General features: G+C 36.4%; 1 protein-coding gene across 4 annotated transcripts in view; it reads left to right on the top strand.

The window, feature by feature from the left end:
• The window catches only part of FHIT (fragile histidine triad diadenosine triphosphatase), a 512422-nt gene that overhangs the window by 115158 nt on the left and 381074 nt on the right, over positions 1 to 16190 (top strand). For all 4 annotated transcript variants that reach the window (XM_008503541.2, XM_030458483.1, XM_030458484.1 and 1 more), the window contains one exon: positions 7065 to 7186. In XM_008503541.2, coding sequence (XP_008501763.2) covers positions 7087 to 7186 — 100 coding nt within the window. In that variant the 5' untranslated portion in view covers positions 7065 to 7086. The remainder of the gene's footprint in view (positions 1 to 7064; positions 7187 to 16190) is intronic.

Here is a 16190-nt window from a genome sequence, read left to right as displayed (position 1 = left end):
GCAAAATATTTGATACTGGTACTGAAATAGGACTGGAAGAGGAAGGCTGTGGAACTGGGCTAGCAGTCTGTTTGAGGAGTTATCTGAGGAATTCACAAATAAATCATAGCATCAGCTTTGACAACTGGCAGCCAAATTCTTGACTCTACAACAGGATCTCCAGTTGAGTTCTCTGCCAGTTTTCTGTGCTTCATCCTGAACATTCATCCTGCATATTGTAGATTAAGATTTAATCATGTCTATAGATTTCTAATTACTCATGAATATCTTATTAGAAAGGCTTGCTGGCAAGGAACTCCAAAACACTTTCAGTGGATTATATGGAAATTTGTTCCAGAATTAGCTGCAGAACAGTCATCTGGCACCCAATTCTTGTTTAAAAAGTTATCAGGTTTACTGACAAATGAGAACATAATACTGACTCAGTTATTCCAATTAATTGTGTGACCATAAATGTGGTAGGTTGTTTTTGTTGTTGTGGTTCTGTTGTTTCCTGTTGTTTTGGTTTTGTTTGTTTTTTGGTGTGTGCAAGTTTGGTTTTTTTTAATGTTGAAAAGTTAGGAGTAACACAAAAATATTTTTGGTGGTATGTGAAGTGATGCAAAGTTGCCAAAAATACAGAGAAAAAACAAACCCCAAAACAAACAATCAAGCAAAAAATAATAAAAAACCCCAAACAAAGCAAACAAAAAACCCCACTAGAACACCAGAATTATTTGCTTAGTTTACAGCTTGATTATGTGACTCATGCAATTTTGTGAGGTGGTAATATGTAAGAAAAAAAATAATATAGACTATTGCCTAAAAGCAGGAAGAAATTGGGAAGCTTGGGGTCCTAACTTTTCTCAATCTTTTTGATGACAATTTTCTTTTTAGAAAGGCTGTATTTATTTCTGCAGTCCTTACATCTGAAGAAGGTGAAACTTTTTGCATGTTTCAGTTTCTCTGATGCTAAGTATAAAAAAAATTATAAGGAAAAAAGAACAAAATGAAGAGAATGATTCCTCAGTATTTTATACTGAGTTAATAGAGGTTTTTAAAATTACGTAGCTGGTTTCTCAGTGACATAAAAATTCTGGAGTGTGTCTGGAAACTTACAATGCAACATCTCTTCCTCATCTCACACTTATTTTTGGATGGCCTTTTTGTAATCCTGTTCTGGCCCTGGGTTGTGTGGACCAGCCTTTTGCCATGGCACACCCTGTGCCATCTTCCTTTCCAATTGTGTTTATATTGTATATTTATATTGTCCTGGAATTTTTGGAGCACCCATTTCTCCTTTCTCCTTAAGGACTTTTACTCCTTGAACTTTTCACTTGGCTTTCTGCAGCTCTATTTGCTCCATCTTTCTGTCCAATACTGTAGATATCCATACTACATTCACTCTAGGGAAATAGTAAGCCACTTCAGGGTAAGACTTACTCCTGGTGTGTATTTCTGTCACCAATAAAGTGACTTTATATAGTGCTACAATAAATAAGAATGCTAAAACACGACAGCTTTTTCCCCTCTCTGCATTTTAAAGCCACTTTTTCCCACTGAAGGGTATAGCAAAAGAACATTCCTAGTCATCCCACCTTGTCAGCTCTCTGAGTTTGTAGCCTCAAAAGAAATGAGTTTAAACTCAATGTGCAGTGTGCTGGTCTCTATAGCTACCTTCCTTTCCCATCTCTACCTTTGCCAGGGTAGTTTTCCTTGCATTTACATATCTCAAGAAATGTCACAAGCTTTTATTCTTCCTCTAGCATGTAATGTAGCCCTAGGTATCTACCCTAGAAAAAAGGATTTTCACAGTATAACTTCTGCAATTTACTGCATTGTATGTAGCATTTTCTTAAATTTTTCCTATTCTGCTTTTTACCTTCCTGCTTTAAAAAATGTCATGATCGATACTAATATTTTTTCCATGGTAAGAATGTATTTTCCCTTGATCTTAGTGTTGGTAATATATTATTCAGTCTTTCTTCTTAATGAAAGCCATTGGTTGTTCCAATACTCACTGTAGTTATTACAACACAAAAGGTAATGTTAATCAGAATGACTTAATGTGGCAAAACCAAAACCCTGATTTCTCTGTGCATCATTATAACAGCTTTGGTGGATGCCAGTTATGAAACAATATTTAAAACATAGTGTGTTTTGTGCTGTGTTTTGTTCCTAGGAGATTAAACTAAGGAGACTGAACGTCTCTTATTGCATATGTATGCTTGTACCTGTTTTGCTCTTTCAGTAGAAGTCAATGAGGAGGTGAACCTGTTGGTTGTATCCCATTTCATAAAAAATTTTCCTTAAAATCATTGGTACATAGTACATGGATTTTGTGAAGTTCTTAGTTATCAGACTTCTTTGGATTTATGTCATCTTCTGGGATGATGGTGAAAGGAGTCATAATCCTGGATCATCTCTGCTAATATGATGAAAATTGGGCACAATTGGCAGATAAAGTTGTGAAGCTCTAGATGGGCAGACTGAAGTCTGTGTTTTTCTTGTTTCTTTCGTTTTGTTTGGTTAGCTTCAAAACGCTGGTGTGTTATCAACACTGCTTAGTCAGAAATCCAAACCACAGCACCATACAGGCTACTGTGCTGAAAGTTAACACCACCCCAGTCAGGCCCACTACAATTGGGAACTGTCTGCTTCTCATCAGCCCTTCCTCAGGTTCCTGCTTGTGATGCTGTTAAAGTGAACTGGAGCATCCTATGCTTGGGGTTGGATTCTGCTTGGTTGACAAGCTTTGTGTAGGCATGTTCTTGGGTCCAGTGCTGTAATCCAAAACCTATAAACATGCAGTAGGAGAAGGGAGCAGAGGAAGGGATGATTCTCATGGTGGTCATATTCACACCTTAGGTGAATCTGCTGTAAAAATACCTGGACCTCCAGGTACAAAACATTGAGATCAACACTGAGAGCAAAATGGAAAAATACTGACCCAGAGGGGCTGCAAAAGCTGCTGCAGCTTTGGTGAAAGGGAACAGAAACTGGAAGAGAAAAGGCAGGCAGTGGGACTGCAAATGGATGGCCCTTAGCATCATACACATTAAGGTCCTTAGGTACCGTGCAATAGACCACAATCTTTTTTTTAATTTTAAGTGAAGGTAATTTAGCTTGATTGATCATGCTAAGTAAATGGAACTATATTCGAACAGTAATAATTTTGATGTTTTCTTTGCTGCTTGATTAAGCAGGGGCAGCCACATGTAGTGGATTCAAGTCCATCATAATCTGCATATGTGAGAAGCTGATCCTTGTCAACACCGCCAGAATTGGTTGCATGCATCAAATTTAATGGGCTTTCTGTTCAGTAGCTTCTGTGGGTGGTGAAAATGGAAAATAATCCACACAAGCTTTTCCTTTCAACCCCATGTGGAGCATTAAATACCACCCCCATGGAGAGAATCTAGGCCATGGCTGTCAAAGATACTTGAGCACCTTTTCTAGTTTCCTAATTCTTCCTGGCTTTTTCAGAACAAAAATAGCAGTAGCATGCTATATTTTGGCTCACTGAAAAGGGAGAGGTTTTTTTTAATTGGAGGCTGTGTTCTGAAACTGGAAGAAATCAAAATGTAGTTAAGTCTTTTACAACGGTGGGAATGGAAGATGCTGAGAGATAAAGCTGCTCTTAGCAGCAAAGGGCTAGTGGAAAAACTGAGTAATTTTAGAATGATTTGTTTTTGTTAGTGTTTTTAAATACTCTTTGATCAAAATGGTAAATCCTAGCTGCTAGGAACAAGGACGTTCATTGCTATGTGCTTGGGTTAAATAAGTAATCTGAATTTTGTGGATTTCATCCTCACAAAGTGATAGTGAGGGGAAGGAATGAGTAAAAAATAATAAAGTGTGTGAAGAGAGGGGAGACAGCATGCAGGTCAGTTCCTCATTTTACATCAATTCCTGAACGTGGTGCAGAATTCAGATGTTTAAGTAAAAACATCACTTTTTATATAATCAAACCTTTTAGAGAAAAATGTCAAATGTGTTTAAGAATATATTTTTTTTCGGATAAATGGCAGCTCAGCAAATGTGCTGAAAAAAATTAGCCATGAACCTAAGTTACTGGACAGTAACTTTGTTCCCTTAACTACAATGTGTGACAAGTCTGATATTGCTAATTTTTTTAAAGAAATACAATTTTTTTAAAGACTTAAAAATAAATCAGCCAAGTTTTTTTCTGTTTGCCATATATATGTGCAGTGTTTTTACTGTCAAATTGAGTTGCAGCTAATGAATAGGTGACATTAATATGGTAGAATGACAAGTTTTAATATTGAGAGAAATCTGCTTGGATTGTTTCTAAAATATTCATTTACATTAGCACGGAGATAATGGTATTGTAATTAGTTTCTTTAATATGCACATTTTAAGTTAGCCCATTTTGCATTGTCTTCTCTTGTTACAAGCAGATTTGTAGCTTTACTCACACAGTGCTCACAGGATTGCTCAGCAAAAGCCTTGAGCTTGCTTCTTGGTGGGTGGTGATCCCAACACCTTGTTAAGGATGAGTGAGTGGCTGATAAAATAAAAGGGCATTTTGGAGGCCAGCACCATCTCAATGAAGCATCCAATGGGAGGGGAGGACAGTGCAGGCAGGAAGACAGCCTTAAAGATTTAGTGCCATGACTCCTCATAGTACAGAGAAAGTAATTCCAGTGGTGTTCCAGGGTGTTGGTCTCTGACTCTAGAGATGACAAGGAACAAGCAGACACCTATCTTGATGTTCAAGGGACCTGTCTTTAGGTGAACCTTACATTCTGCTTGGAGTTCTTCCTGTGTATTTTACAAGAATGGTTCTACAACATCTGCTATTTAAAAAATGAAGCACAAAACAAAGACCTCTAGCCCCCGAAACTTAACTTGGAGATTTGAGACCTGTGTTTAGATTTCCTCTCAAATAGATTAAATGTATGAGCAGTACTTATAAAAGGCCGAACAAAGGTGATGTGCCTGTTACTCAAATTTTACAAAATTGTAATTATATTTAAAAGATTTCAGTGTATCTCAACATTTTTCTTATTTTTAGCACTCTTCTCTTTCAAGGTGTAATGTAGAATGCCAGTGTAATTTTTTTCTAGTGCAGGTTATACAGAATTGAGATCTATTGTGCCTGTAAAATTAGTCTACTTGCTATGTTAGTCTTTAATAGTATATTCACACCTATAACTGCAGGAACACAGCTTGAAGGAAATTTAATTAGGAAAATGAGGCAGATGAAATAGGCAGTGTAATGTATACGTGCAATATGAAGAAGAGTAAATACACTTTTGATCTGAACAGTCAGAATAGAAGCTGTGTTAAACTGGCCTGAAATTTTCTTTTATCAGAAATGGATTTCTTTCATTTTCTAACATTGCTATGTAATTGTGCTCCTTATTACTGGGATTAGAAAGACTACTATCATTAAAGAAGAAACATCTTTCACCAATTATATTTAATTTCTGTTTTAGCTGGCAATGACCTACTCATTATGTGAAAAATGAAAGTCCCTGAGGGAACAGACGTAGTGAGGTGATTCCAGTCAGCTGGGAAACCTTGTGCACACACTATTTGCATTTCATGACTAGCATGCATGCACCTGTACTGTATTGATTTCATCTTGTTTACAGGCCATTCAAGCAATAAGTAGGTAGAATTCAGATGAATGAAAATTTGCTCTGCTTGTAGCAGTTTCCTGTGAAACTGCTTGTAGCAGTTTCCTGTTTTCCCAGTTTCCATGGGATCAAGGCCTTATTTCCAATGTCATCAACCTTATCTTGCTATTTTCTACTATTTTGCTTATGGCAGCAGAGAGTCAGATGGCTTCTGGTGAATGCCAAAATCTCAGGTTCTCTTCCTCCTTAAATTGAATTAAAAAGCATCAGGTTTGAAATCAGTATCTGTTACTTTCAAGTATTGGTTCTTTGTTTAAGTGTAATCCATGTCTCTGAACAGTGCTTTTAGTTATCAGTAGCCTGGTAGACAGAATAAGTGTTATCCTTAATTTAATTTAATTAAGTTGTTTTGTGGAATCAGATAGCTATAAAAGCCACAACTTCCTTTCAAAGAAGAAGCACTTTTCAAGGACATTTTCAAAGTGTCTGCAATTAGAGGGATTTGTTATGTGTACTTGTTGAAGCAGATTCATGGAGTGAGACCTTAAATCTGAATAAATCTTACAGATTAAGAACCAAGATTGGGGCTCACCATACAACAGTAATCTTTCAAGAAAAGGACTGAGGCAAAAGACCCTACATGACTAACACTATCTTTATCCATCTGAAGCAACTTATAAAACTGAATTTTCTGATGAGTCACTTGGCTTAAGCATGTAATGTTAGTGCAGTGCTTCCGATCTTTCTGCACTGTTGTGACGCATTAAATTCTTTATTGCTTCATGTTTTACCCTCCAGCACCTTGGATATTTCTGATTAAATTAAATACTTTAAATACTGTAGGGCTTAAAGACCTAAAATAGACACTTTTAGGATTACTTATTACTTATTTAAGAAGGATTTTCATCCTCACCAGGAGGAGAGAAACTCTTAGTGAATGAAAGTGGAAATCTTTGGCTTTCTTTTCTTGTGAGAAAATGCTGCACGCAGCTATTGCTCATACTCACATTTCAGTTGCTTAAACTAGAAAGCATGGATCGAAAATGACAAAATGTACTTCCCTTAATTTTTAATTATTTCTTCAATTGAGAATTTTAGTGCAGAGGTTTAGAAAAAATGTTTATTTTGCAAGTCACGTGTACATTGATTTGCATTGTGACAAAGGGCGTGTGAAATACTATTTGTGCTTCTCCATGCACATACGACTCAAGTGTACACAGTGCAGAACAAATGAAAATGGGAGGGAGAAGTAGCATTCACTGTCTAGAATTTTATAGCCTTGCCAAGATGATGAGAAAAGGGTTTAAGAAACAATATGCAAAATCTTTGCTCTAGAAATAAACACTTTCCACCTAGACCAGCCTTTCAAAGCACCCAGTGAGCCTAGGAGCCACTTTCTTTCAGAAGCTGCATAGACAATTTGGTTGTTTGGAAAGGGTAAATCAGTCCCTTCATTATCTTATCTGTTCTCTCTTTCAGACCCTGAAGATTAACATTTATCATGCTGAGATTTGGACAGCACCTTATCAAACCCTCTGTGGTCTTCCTAAAGACTGAGCTCTCCTTCGCTCTTGTGAATCGGAAGCCAGTGGTCCCAGGACGTATCCTTTTGAGCAGTGCCTCAAGGATGGGCACCTGCTCTCTTGGGAAAAGCAGGAGGAGCTCAGTGTACTTCAAAGTCCAGGTAGGATTCATCCTGGGTTTATTCTGAACCCAGGCAGTGGAGCGTAATATGCTTGATCGGTGTTGCAGAACTGCTGAAAACAGTTGCTTAGCAACTGTGACCTTAGAGGTGAATTTCTATTGACCTTTTCACCACAGAAGATGTATAAACAACCAGGTGCTACTAAAAGTGTTTTAAAGTGTATCTGAGGTGGTACTGTTTAAATTTCATATTATGCTAAATAACACATCCTGCTTCCCTTTTAATAATGTCACTTATTTTTAGATGTGGTAACTACTTTATGGGGAATTTTCAACTTCCCTGAGCTAAATGTACACCATTTGTCAAATGGCAGCAGAATCCTGTCTGAAGACTCTTTATTTTGGGGGGACAGCTTGCTTTGATTAATTTAGGTAGGAATGGATTAAATAAACCATCTGTATAGTGCACACATTTTCTGATAAAATAATGAAGCCCCATGTTGGAAGTAAAATTCTCAATTTAGAAACTATATAGGATGCAAGATGGTCAATGTACTTATTTAGTATTTTCTGTAGTGTGCTATATTATTTTCTAATTAATATTCTGCTTCTGTGTAGCTTGTGCTGATGTCAGTAGCTGAAGGTGGAAATTTGCAGGAACTCTTAAGACCGTTCATTTCCATTCAGGTCTAGGGTAAAATGTTAGTAGGAGCTTTGTTAGGCAATAGCTGAACGTGTTTTGGGAGAAGAAGAAAGTTGTCTGGTGTTTATTCAAAGTTTTAATGTTGCTCTTTATTTCTTATGTTGTTTCTTTCATAATTTAATATGTAATTTAAAATCTTGTAACTCAGTCTTTTTTTTTAAACCCGTAACTATTTTTTCTGGAATTTGAAAACCTTCCTCTTTTTCTGTCAATTCTGTAGTTTATAACTGTTCAGTATAGACCTTCTCTTTATAGGTTTATTCCAGTGCCTGAGAACTCTTTTGGTGAAATTTTTTTTTCCTAATGTCCAATCTAAGCCTCCCTGGCACAACTTGAGGCCATTTCCTCTTGTTCTATCCTCTGTTATGTTACTATATGCATTGTCCAGGTAAGAGAGTAAATATAATAGTAGCTGTACTGTTTGGGAAAGTTTTAAAAACAACAGGTAATTATTTTTTTCAATTAATTAGTGATGTGGGCAGTTACTTCTGTTGTTAAAAAGGAATTATTTCAGGTTTAAAGGTATTTGTTTTGAATTTTTGTGAGCACCTAGTAGGGACAATTTAAGCAGCATATAAAACTTAATTATTACAAGTGTCTTTTCTTCTTAAATAATTAAAGATTATAAACTGTAGTTGTATAGTTATTGCTGACTGTTTGGCAGATACATCTATTTGCCAAGGTTTAGCTTTGTTATCCCATAATGAGTATTGCAGCATATTTTATAGCGTCACATTGTTTTAATAGCTCGTGTTGTCATATATAATGAAGTCTTTGTTTCTCCACTGAATAAATGTTCAGGTAATAAAAACCTAACCTCTTTCCTTTCTCATTACAATAAGAAAAAGTTGGAGGAGATGCTGATGCAAAGGCTCAAATACAGTATGTAAAATAGTGCAGTTTGCAGTTGCAAGCGTTTAAAATGTCTATATAATACAACATTCATCTCAAGATCTGGCAGTAACAAGTGTATTTTCTTTGTTTTATTGCAATAATTTTATCTGCCTTGTCTTTGGCACACTTATGACATTTCTTTTTTTAATTTTTTTCAGTAGAAAATAAAATATTAATGTGTATGAATTAGACAAAGGAAATCAGTTTGAAAGCAGACTCACTCCAGGTGGTGGCTTTAATTAACTACTAAGGTTGAAATTCCATATTGAAACAGAACACAGGATTGGGGTTGTGAATTTGCTGTATTAGTTTTAAAATAAAGCTGTACTCAGGAACAAAATCAGTCAGAATGGTCTCGTGGAGTTCAGTATTCATGATTTGAACAATGCCAAAGCATGATTATTCAGTTAACACGTTAAAGTTTTGTTTATATCCAGCTGCCAATCCTGTGAATTCAGTTTGACACTTGAAAGTCAAACTGTGCTAATTGTAACCAAGAGTAGGAATAGCAAGAATGTAATATTCTTGGTTAGGCTCCCCTGTTTCTGGAAAAGGCCTCCTCAGCTACCTCAGCATTAGACTTCTAATGGGTTTACACTAGTTTATGGACTCAGGAACTGTTTGTGATAGTATCTCTGGAGAGTGAGGATGTAATTATTGCAGATTCTTGAATAGAAAGTAACTGGGATGTTACTACAGAGTAAGGGATATCTGGCATTCAGCTGGTGTAAGTCTTGTGTAAGTGCAAATCTCCACATGTTTGACAGTAGTAGGGAACTCAGTCATCTCATGTGGCACAACCAAATGGAGAGGGAGAGCTTCATGTGGTCAGTGTTCAGGATCAGTGCATTTTCTCCTCAGTCAGTCCCTTTCCTAAACAGGAAAATCATAAAGGCTCAGAAGTTTCTGACCACTGTCTGAAGACATCAGGTCACTCAACTACCATAACAAAATGAGAAGTGTGGACCTGCTTTGTTCCTGCATTTAGTTCAAAGGGAAAGACAGGACTTCCCTGCCCTTCCTGTTTGTCTGTCTTATGTCAGAGAAGCCAGGCACATAATGTTGGTTTACAGTCTTTACTAATGAGATACTGGCTTTGGGGCTGTCCTTCTATGTTGATTTTCTGGTTTGTACAGAAATGGTAAGATTTTGTTTTGGTGACGCCTATGACTTGTTATGGAGCCAAGAGCCTAGATGAGAATACTGTGTGCAGTGCCCATCTGAGCAGTTGCCTTGGGAGTGGGGAGGAGGTGAGCTGGTTATAGTGTTGGCTTGCTGGGATTTGTCTGCTTATATAGGTACTGATACCATTTTCTATGCAAAGAAGAGTCCCTGTTTGCTTAAGTGCTGCTCTGCAAAGAGTGACTGGGAAGTCATTTAGGGCTTCCTGCAATAACTGTGTCATCATCTTACAGGTAGCTATTGAATGGCTGCAATAATGTAGGGATATGTCTGTAGTCAGCAAAGACATTGTTTCTGTCACACAAAAGGTGCAAGATGAGCTAAATTGGCTCATGCAACTAGCAGGGACTAAGATTCTACTTGTCTTAAATTATTTCATTCAGAGCCTTGCTGCTTCTGTAGTTCAGAGAAGAACTGTGCTGTTGTTTTAAAGAAAATCCATCTGCTGTTTGACAGGGACTTTCTGCTCTTTAATATGGTAACAAATTCTTTGTGAATGAGTTACCATTTTATTGATGTTTTCCTATCCATAGCTTGAAATGGTTTTGCTCATATCTTCAATAAATATGAACTGATTTGTTTGTTTGTTTATCACTGTCTTTCTTGTTGCATTGTGCAGGGTACTTGCTTTCATCTTGTGTTAAACATGAAAAATGATTCTGAAGATTAGTAGAATCCATTTGGGTACTAGGACTTTTATTATAAATAAAATAATTCATTTGCGTTGTCCAATTTTTTTTCAGGGTATTGATCTTTGGATTTGTGTTCAGGATGCCATAAGAAGAGTTAGCACAAAAAGAACACAGCAACATTTGTAAATTGATTGAATGCAATATGTAATGACAGAGACAAACATCAGATCTATGGCAGTACTATATTATACAAAACACTTTTCAACAGTTTATTGAATTAGTTATTAAAAAAAAAAAGGCTTTCCAGCTGCAAACAATGAGCTGAGGGTTATGAGGATCAAGCAATGTTATAGAAATGTGTGGTGGACAGCATTGCTCCTTCAGTAAGTGCACATGTATGTGTGAGTGTAATAAATTAAAGACTTTACAGTGACTTTTTATCTGGGTTTGATTATAAGAGGTGTTTTCCACTTAAAAAGAAAGGGGGAAAAAAAAAGACAGACCTTATTTAATTGTCATATAGTGGATTTTTCAGGACTATTTGGTACTGCAGTTTCCACAGAGATCTACTGTTTTCCAAAACAAAATATTCCGGTCGTGGGGACTAGACCATATATAAAAACCCAGAGCATGTGATATTTTCTGGCATCTTCATCACTATATGAAGTTAATGGTCTTTATTTGTTGCCAAGACAGTGTGCTGTTCTGTGAGTTACTGCAGCTTGTTCCTATTATTAATGAGTAGAGAAAACATTAGCTGAACCAGATGCTCCTTCAAAAACTTGATAACACCCTAAGCTGAGATGTAACGGATCTGGGCCTGTTGCATGGGTGGGATGGGTTCCAGGGTCATGAAATATAAGAATAATGTCTGCTTTGTTGTATGATTTGTCTGTCTCTGAGTTTCCCTGTCATATGCTGTCAGAATTGCCATATTTCTTGAAGCTGACATACTCTATACTGTCACAAATGATTGATGCTTTGCTTAAAAGATTTTCAGTTAGAAAGAAATAATCCTTTAGATTAGTACTATTTTTTAATAGATTTTAAAAGTAATTTTATATATTTAGTTACAGTCCTGACAGAATTTCTACTGAAGATAGCACAATGGCTCTCAATGAGCAGTAGTACTATCTCACCAGTTTGGTTGAAACCCATAGTGTTCAGCCTGTATATGAATTTTTATTTCTTCATAAAGTTACAGAGCTGCTGTTTATTGAGATTTAGTTTGTACATTACACATTTATCACATCTTTATTTATGCTGCATAATTATGAATTTTATGTGTTTTAGCCTAAACAAGTGTTAAAATTTGCCATAAAACTAAGATTTAGAAAATAAAATTCAGTTATATTGCAGAGTATGTAAATCTGCATTTACACATTGCAATAATGCACGCTGCACTTTTACAAGTACACATTATACTTATTGAACCCTATGGGAAAGTGCTCTTTAGTGCTTGTTACAGAAGCTTTGTATGCATTACTACTATTGTTATTGTTATTATTTTGCTTTAGCAAAATGCTGAGAAGCAGTCAAGCTCATTTTAACTCTTTAGCAAGAGGTAAAACTAAGAGCTTTTGGTAAATACTTCATAACCTGAATATGATCCTGGAAATTGCAAGGGAATCACATGCAGACAGCAAATGTTGTTTGGTACAGTAACAAGTGAACTACTTATTAGCTCTAGAAGAAGAGAGTACAGGGAAAAAGATGAAGTTCCTTTGCTACCACAGTCAAGACCTCCTTAAATAGAGCAAGCTCAGCTTCACTCCATTCCCAGGTTACCTTCTGGGTAAAAGGTTCTCTTCAAACAGCCCAAAATATGAGTGTTGTGCTTTGTGTATGCAAACCACTTGAATGTAGTGGTGGTAGAGAGGTCAGTTAATTATCTCAGGCTGGAGTAATTTTGTTTGCAGTCTACAAACAAATGGATGGTGTTTGACTCACGTTAAGAAATGCTGTTTCTGAAGTTCAGATTGAGAGTGATGTGCACAAGAGCCTGTCTGGTTTATTTGAGGAGCTGGAGTTCAACTGTATCATGTGGTCTGATAAAAATACTTTTCTCCCTTCAAATCCTGACTTTCTGACTGTTGAAGGAGAATGTACTTCACCAGAAGGATTTACCTATTCTATTTGTATTGTTACAGTGGCAGTAATAGAAAAGTGTTAATGCAAATCCCATTCTAAATGTTTTGTGCCAGTATTCTAAATAGAAAAAAATGAAAGTAATGAAATCAAAAGGGGTTTTTTGCTGATTTGAAAATGAATTATGTTACCAATTAAATGCATTTAGCAGATTAATGATAAGAATTTCTTGGGTTTAGCACAATTTAGAAGAGGTATTAAAAAAGCCACATCTGGGAGAATCAGTAGCTTCTAGTTTGGAGCCTGATGCATCTTACCAAATGCCACGGAGGGATTAAGTCTCTTATTAGTGATGTGTTCCACTGACCTTCAAACCTAGCTGTATGGAGAGTAATGAGATCTCTGAAAAATGGGCTTGTAAACTGTGTGTCATAACAGATTGGATCTGTGCAATTAAATTTCTTGGCTACGTTGCTAACATCTACCGATATCCAGCTAAAAAAATTCCAAATCCCTTTAGGTCTAATCCCTTTTATTCACCTGTTTGTCATCATCGGGTTTTGGACATTATAAATGACTTAAAGAAAACCACATATTACATGACCCTCTACTGCTTTGTGTGTTTCAGGGGCACTCATTGTACAGTTTTGAAGATGTGTTACTAATATATGTCCTCTAAAAGTGGAATTGCTTGTCCTTACAAGCTCCAGGGACATGCAGAAGAATTTTTGAAACCTAGTCTGCAAGTTCCACCATTTGGTGCTATGCATACATCATGCCCATAAAGTAAAGAACAGTTTAGAAAGCCTGTTCTTGTTGTAAAAATATTAAGTAAATGAAAAAAAAAAATGGAATGCATCTAAATTTTAGATCAATTGGCTGAAGATTTCTATAGAAGATCACGTTTCATAGAAGTTGCTTCCTGTCTTCCCAATGTTGTGATTTTTATTTTTGTTGAGATTGCTTCATGCAGAAGCAGCTTAATTTCTGAAACTTGAAAGACTCAATGAAGCTTACGTTCATATTTTATATTTATTACACGGTGGTTTTGGTTATTTACAGTCTGCCATTTTGTCATGTTTATTCTCATTAACAACTTGCTAAGCATGATAGCATTTTTCATAACAACTTACAGGTTGAGTTTAATAGTAAATGACTTAAGGGAATTTACTTTGAGGTCCCTGTCACTGAGGTGGCAGATATTATATGGAGAAGAGTTCAGTATTTTAGCATAGCAAGAAACCTGTTTATTGAGAAAAGCCTCATCATAAGGAGCAGCTCAAAAGAAGTCAGTCTTAAAAGACAGAGGAGCAAAGTTGTGTATAAAGAAGTAACATTAAGAGGTTATAAACTTTTGTATGAAAAGCGACAAGGAAACTGAGGTGGAATTCAGAAAAGGTAAAGTGGTAAATGTTAAACCTTTGAGGTTTAACACAATAATCAGCATTTTTGCCTAAAAAATGGCTAAGTCCTGCTTGTAAATAATTACTTTTAGTCAAGCAGTTATTTTCTAGTCTAGCTATTATTATTGAGCAAGCCTGTGATTTCATCCTTTTTGTCATACCTGTAAAACCAAACAAACTCAACAACTAAAACTGGGCAATAGATAACAAAGACCAAAGGAGAAAATTTAAGTGCCTGCCTCAGTAGCAGATAACCATGTTCTTTGCATTCAGGTAGTAATTATGATGAACTTTAGAAACAAAAGGGATAAAAAGATTTTTTTTTTCTCAGTGCATAATTGGATTTAAATCTGGTTTTTTTTTTTTTCTTCTCTTGTTTTAAATAGTTTCTGACTACTGAAGGCGATGACAGTTACAAGCCATTCCCATTACAGTTTGTGTATGCCTGGGATGTTTTGTCCTGACATAGCCATCAGAATGTGATATGCAGTACACACACAGTTAACTGAGTCTGAGCAAGGTATTGCATGGCTTGCTCTTATGGCAGAATATAATTAAAAGAGATGATTGGAATACATGGTTATTCATAATAGATGTCACACAATTACCATAAGTGATGCAATACATGCAAAATATCCATTTGTCATGAAAATAGATTTGCTGGAAAGTCAATTGGAAATTTCATTTATTGCTTATTGTTTCTAGCATATTGGAATATTTTGTGCTATTCAGTGTAATTCAACAGAGTTTTCTTCAAGTACGTATTTGAGGAGCATCTGACTTGAATTTCCTGTTGCATCTCATCAGATGAGATCTAATGATGCAATGTTAAACTGTCATCTTTTTTGTTTTCTGAATCTAGTGTTTGCTTTGAGGAGCCTAGTACATAGTATTTTTCTGTTGAAACATACCTAACTATTCCTTGGGGTACCAGAATTAAAATATGAATGAAATATTTCATAATTTCACAAGTAATAATTTTGTTTTCCTTGTATTTAGAATACTTCTGTCATGGTTGAACCCCAGGCAGCAACTAAACCCCACACAGCCTCTCACTCTGTGGTGGTGGGATGGGGGAGAGAATTGGAAGGGTAAAAGTGAGGAGAAGTTGTGGGATGAGATGAAGACAGTTTAATGGATAATACAAAAGCTGTGTGTGCGAGTGAAGCAAAATGAATTCATTCACTGCTTCCCATGGGCATGCAGATGTTCAGCCATCTCCAAGAAAGCAGGACTCCAACATGTCCAGCTGTTACTTGGGAAGACAAATGACAGAACCCCAGCCCTTCTCCCATTTCTTCTTTCAGCAGCTTTTATAGCTAAGCATGACATTATGGTATGGAATAACCTTTTGGTCAGTGGGGGTCAGCTGTCCCACCAGTGTCCCCTCCCACCTTCTTGTTCACCCCTGCCTCCTTGCTGACTGGTGGTCTGAGAAGCAGAAAAGGCCTTTACACTGTGTACACACTTCTCAGCAGTAACAAAAACATCAGTGCTTTATCAGGGCTATTCTCAGCACAAATCCAAAACAGCACTGTGCAAACTACTGTGAAGAAAATTAACTCAATCCAGACAAAACCAGCACAACCTTCAACAGTAAAGAAGTAAAAAAAAAAAAGTTCATGCAATGTACATGAAAAATAAACAGGAATGTTTTTTAAATGTACAGAATTGAAGGAATAGTGTACTGTGTTGTGTCATCCTTGTACAATCTCCAGGGCATAGGGAATGATAAATAATGCCCTAGGCTAACCTTTTCAGTCCTTTGAGGATTCATATTCACTCACTGACTTCAGACACAAATGTCTTGAATAGAGTTAAGTCACCCATATATATTTCTTCAGAAGCAACTTAGGGAAAACTGTTCACAAAAGGAAGAATTTGGACACAATTACTTTATACTGAAGCATTCTGTGCACAATAACTGAATTTTGAGATGCAAAGCCCCAGCTCTGTTAGGCTTCAGCCCTTCTAGTATCTGTTGCTTTTAAAGCAGGACAAAACCCTTCCCTCCTTTTCATCCTCTTCACCCCCCTAGCACAGTAAACTCATGCCCAGT

Source organism: Calypte anna, chromosome 12, assembly GCF_003957555.1.
Source record: "Calypte anna isolate BGI_N300 chromosome 12, bCalAnn1_v1.p, whole genome shotgun sequence".
Classification (NCBI taxonomy): domain Eukaryota; kingdom Metazoa; phylum Chordata; class Aves; order Apodiformes; family Trochilidae; genus Calypte; species Calypte anna.
This window is presented reverse-complemented; position numbering and strand designations above follow the sequence as displayed.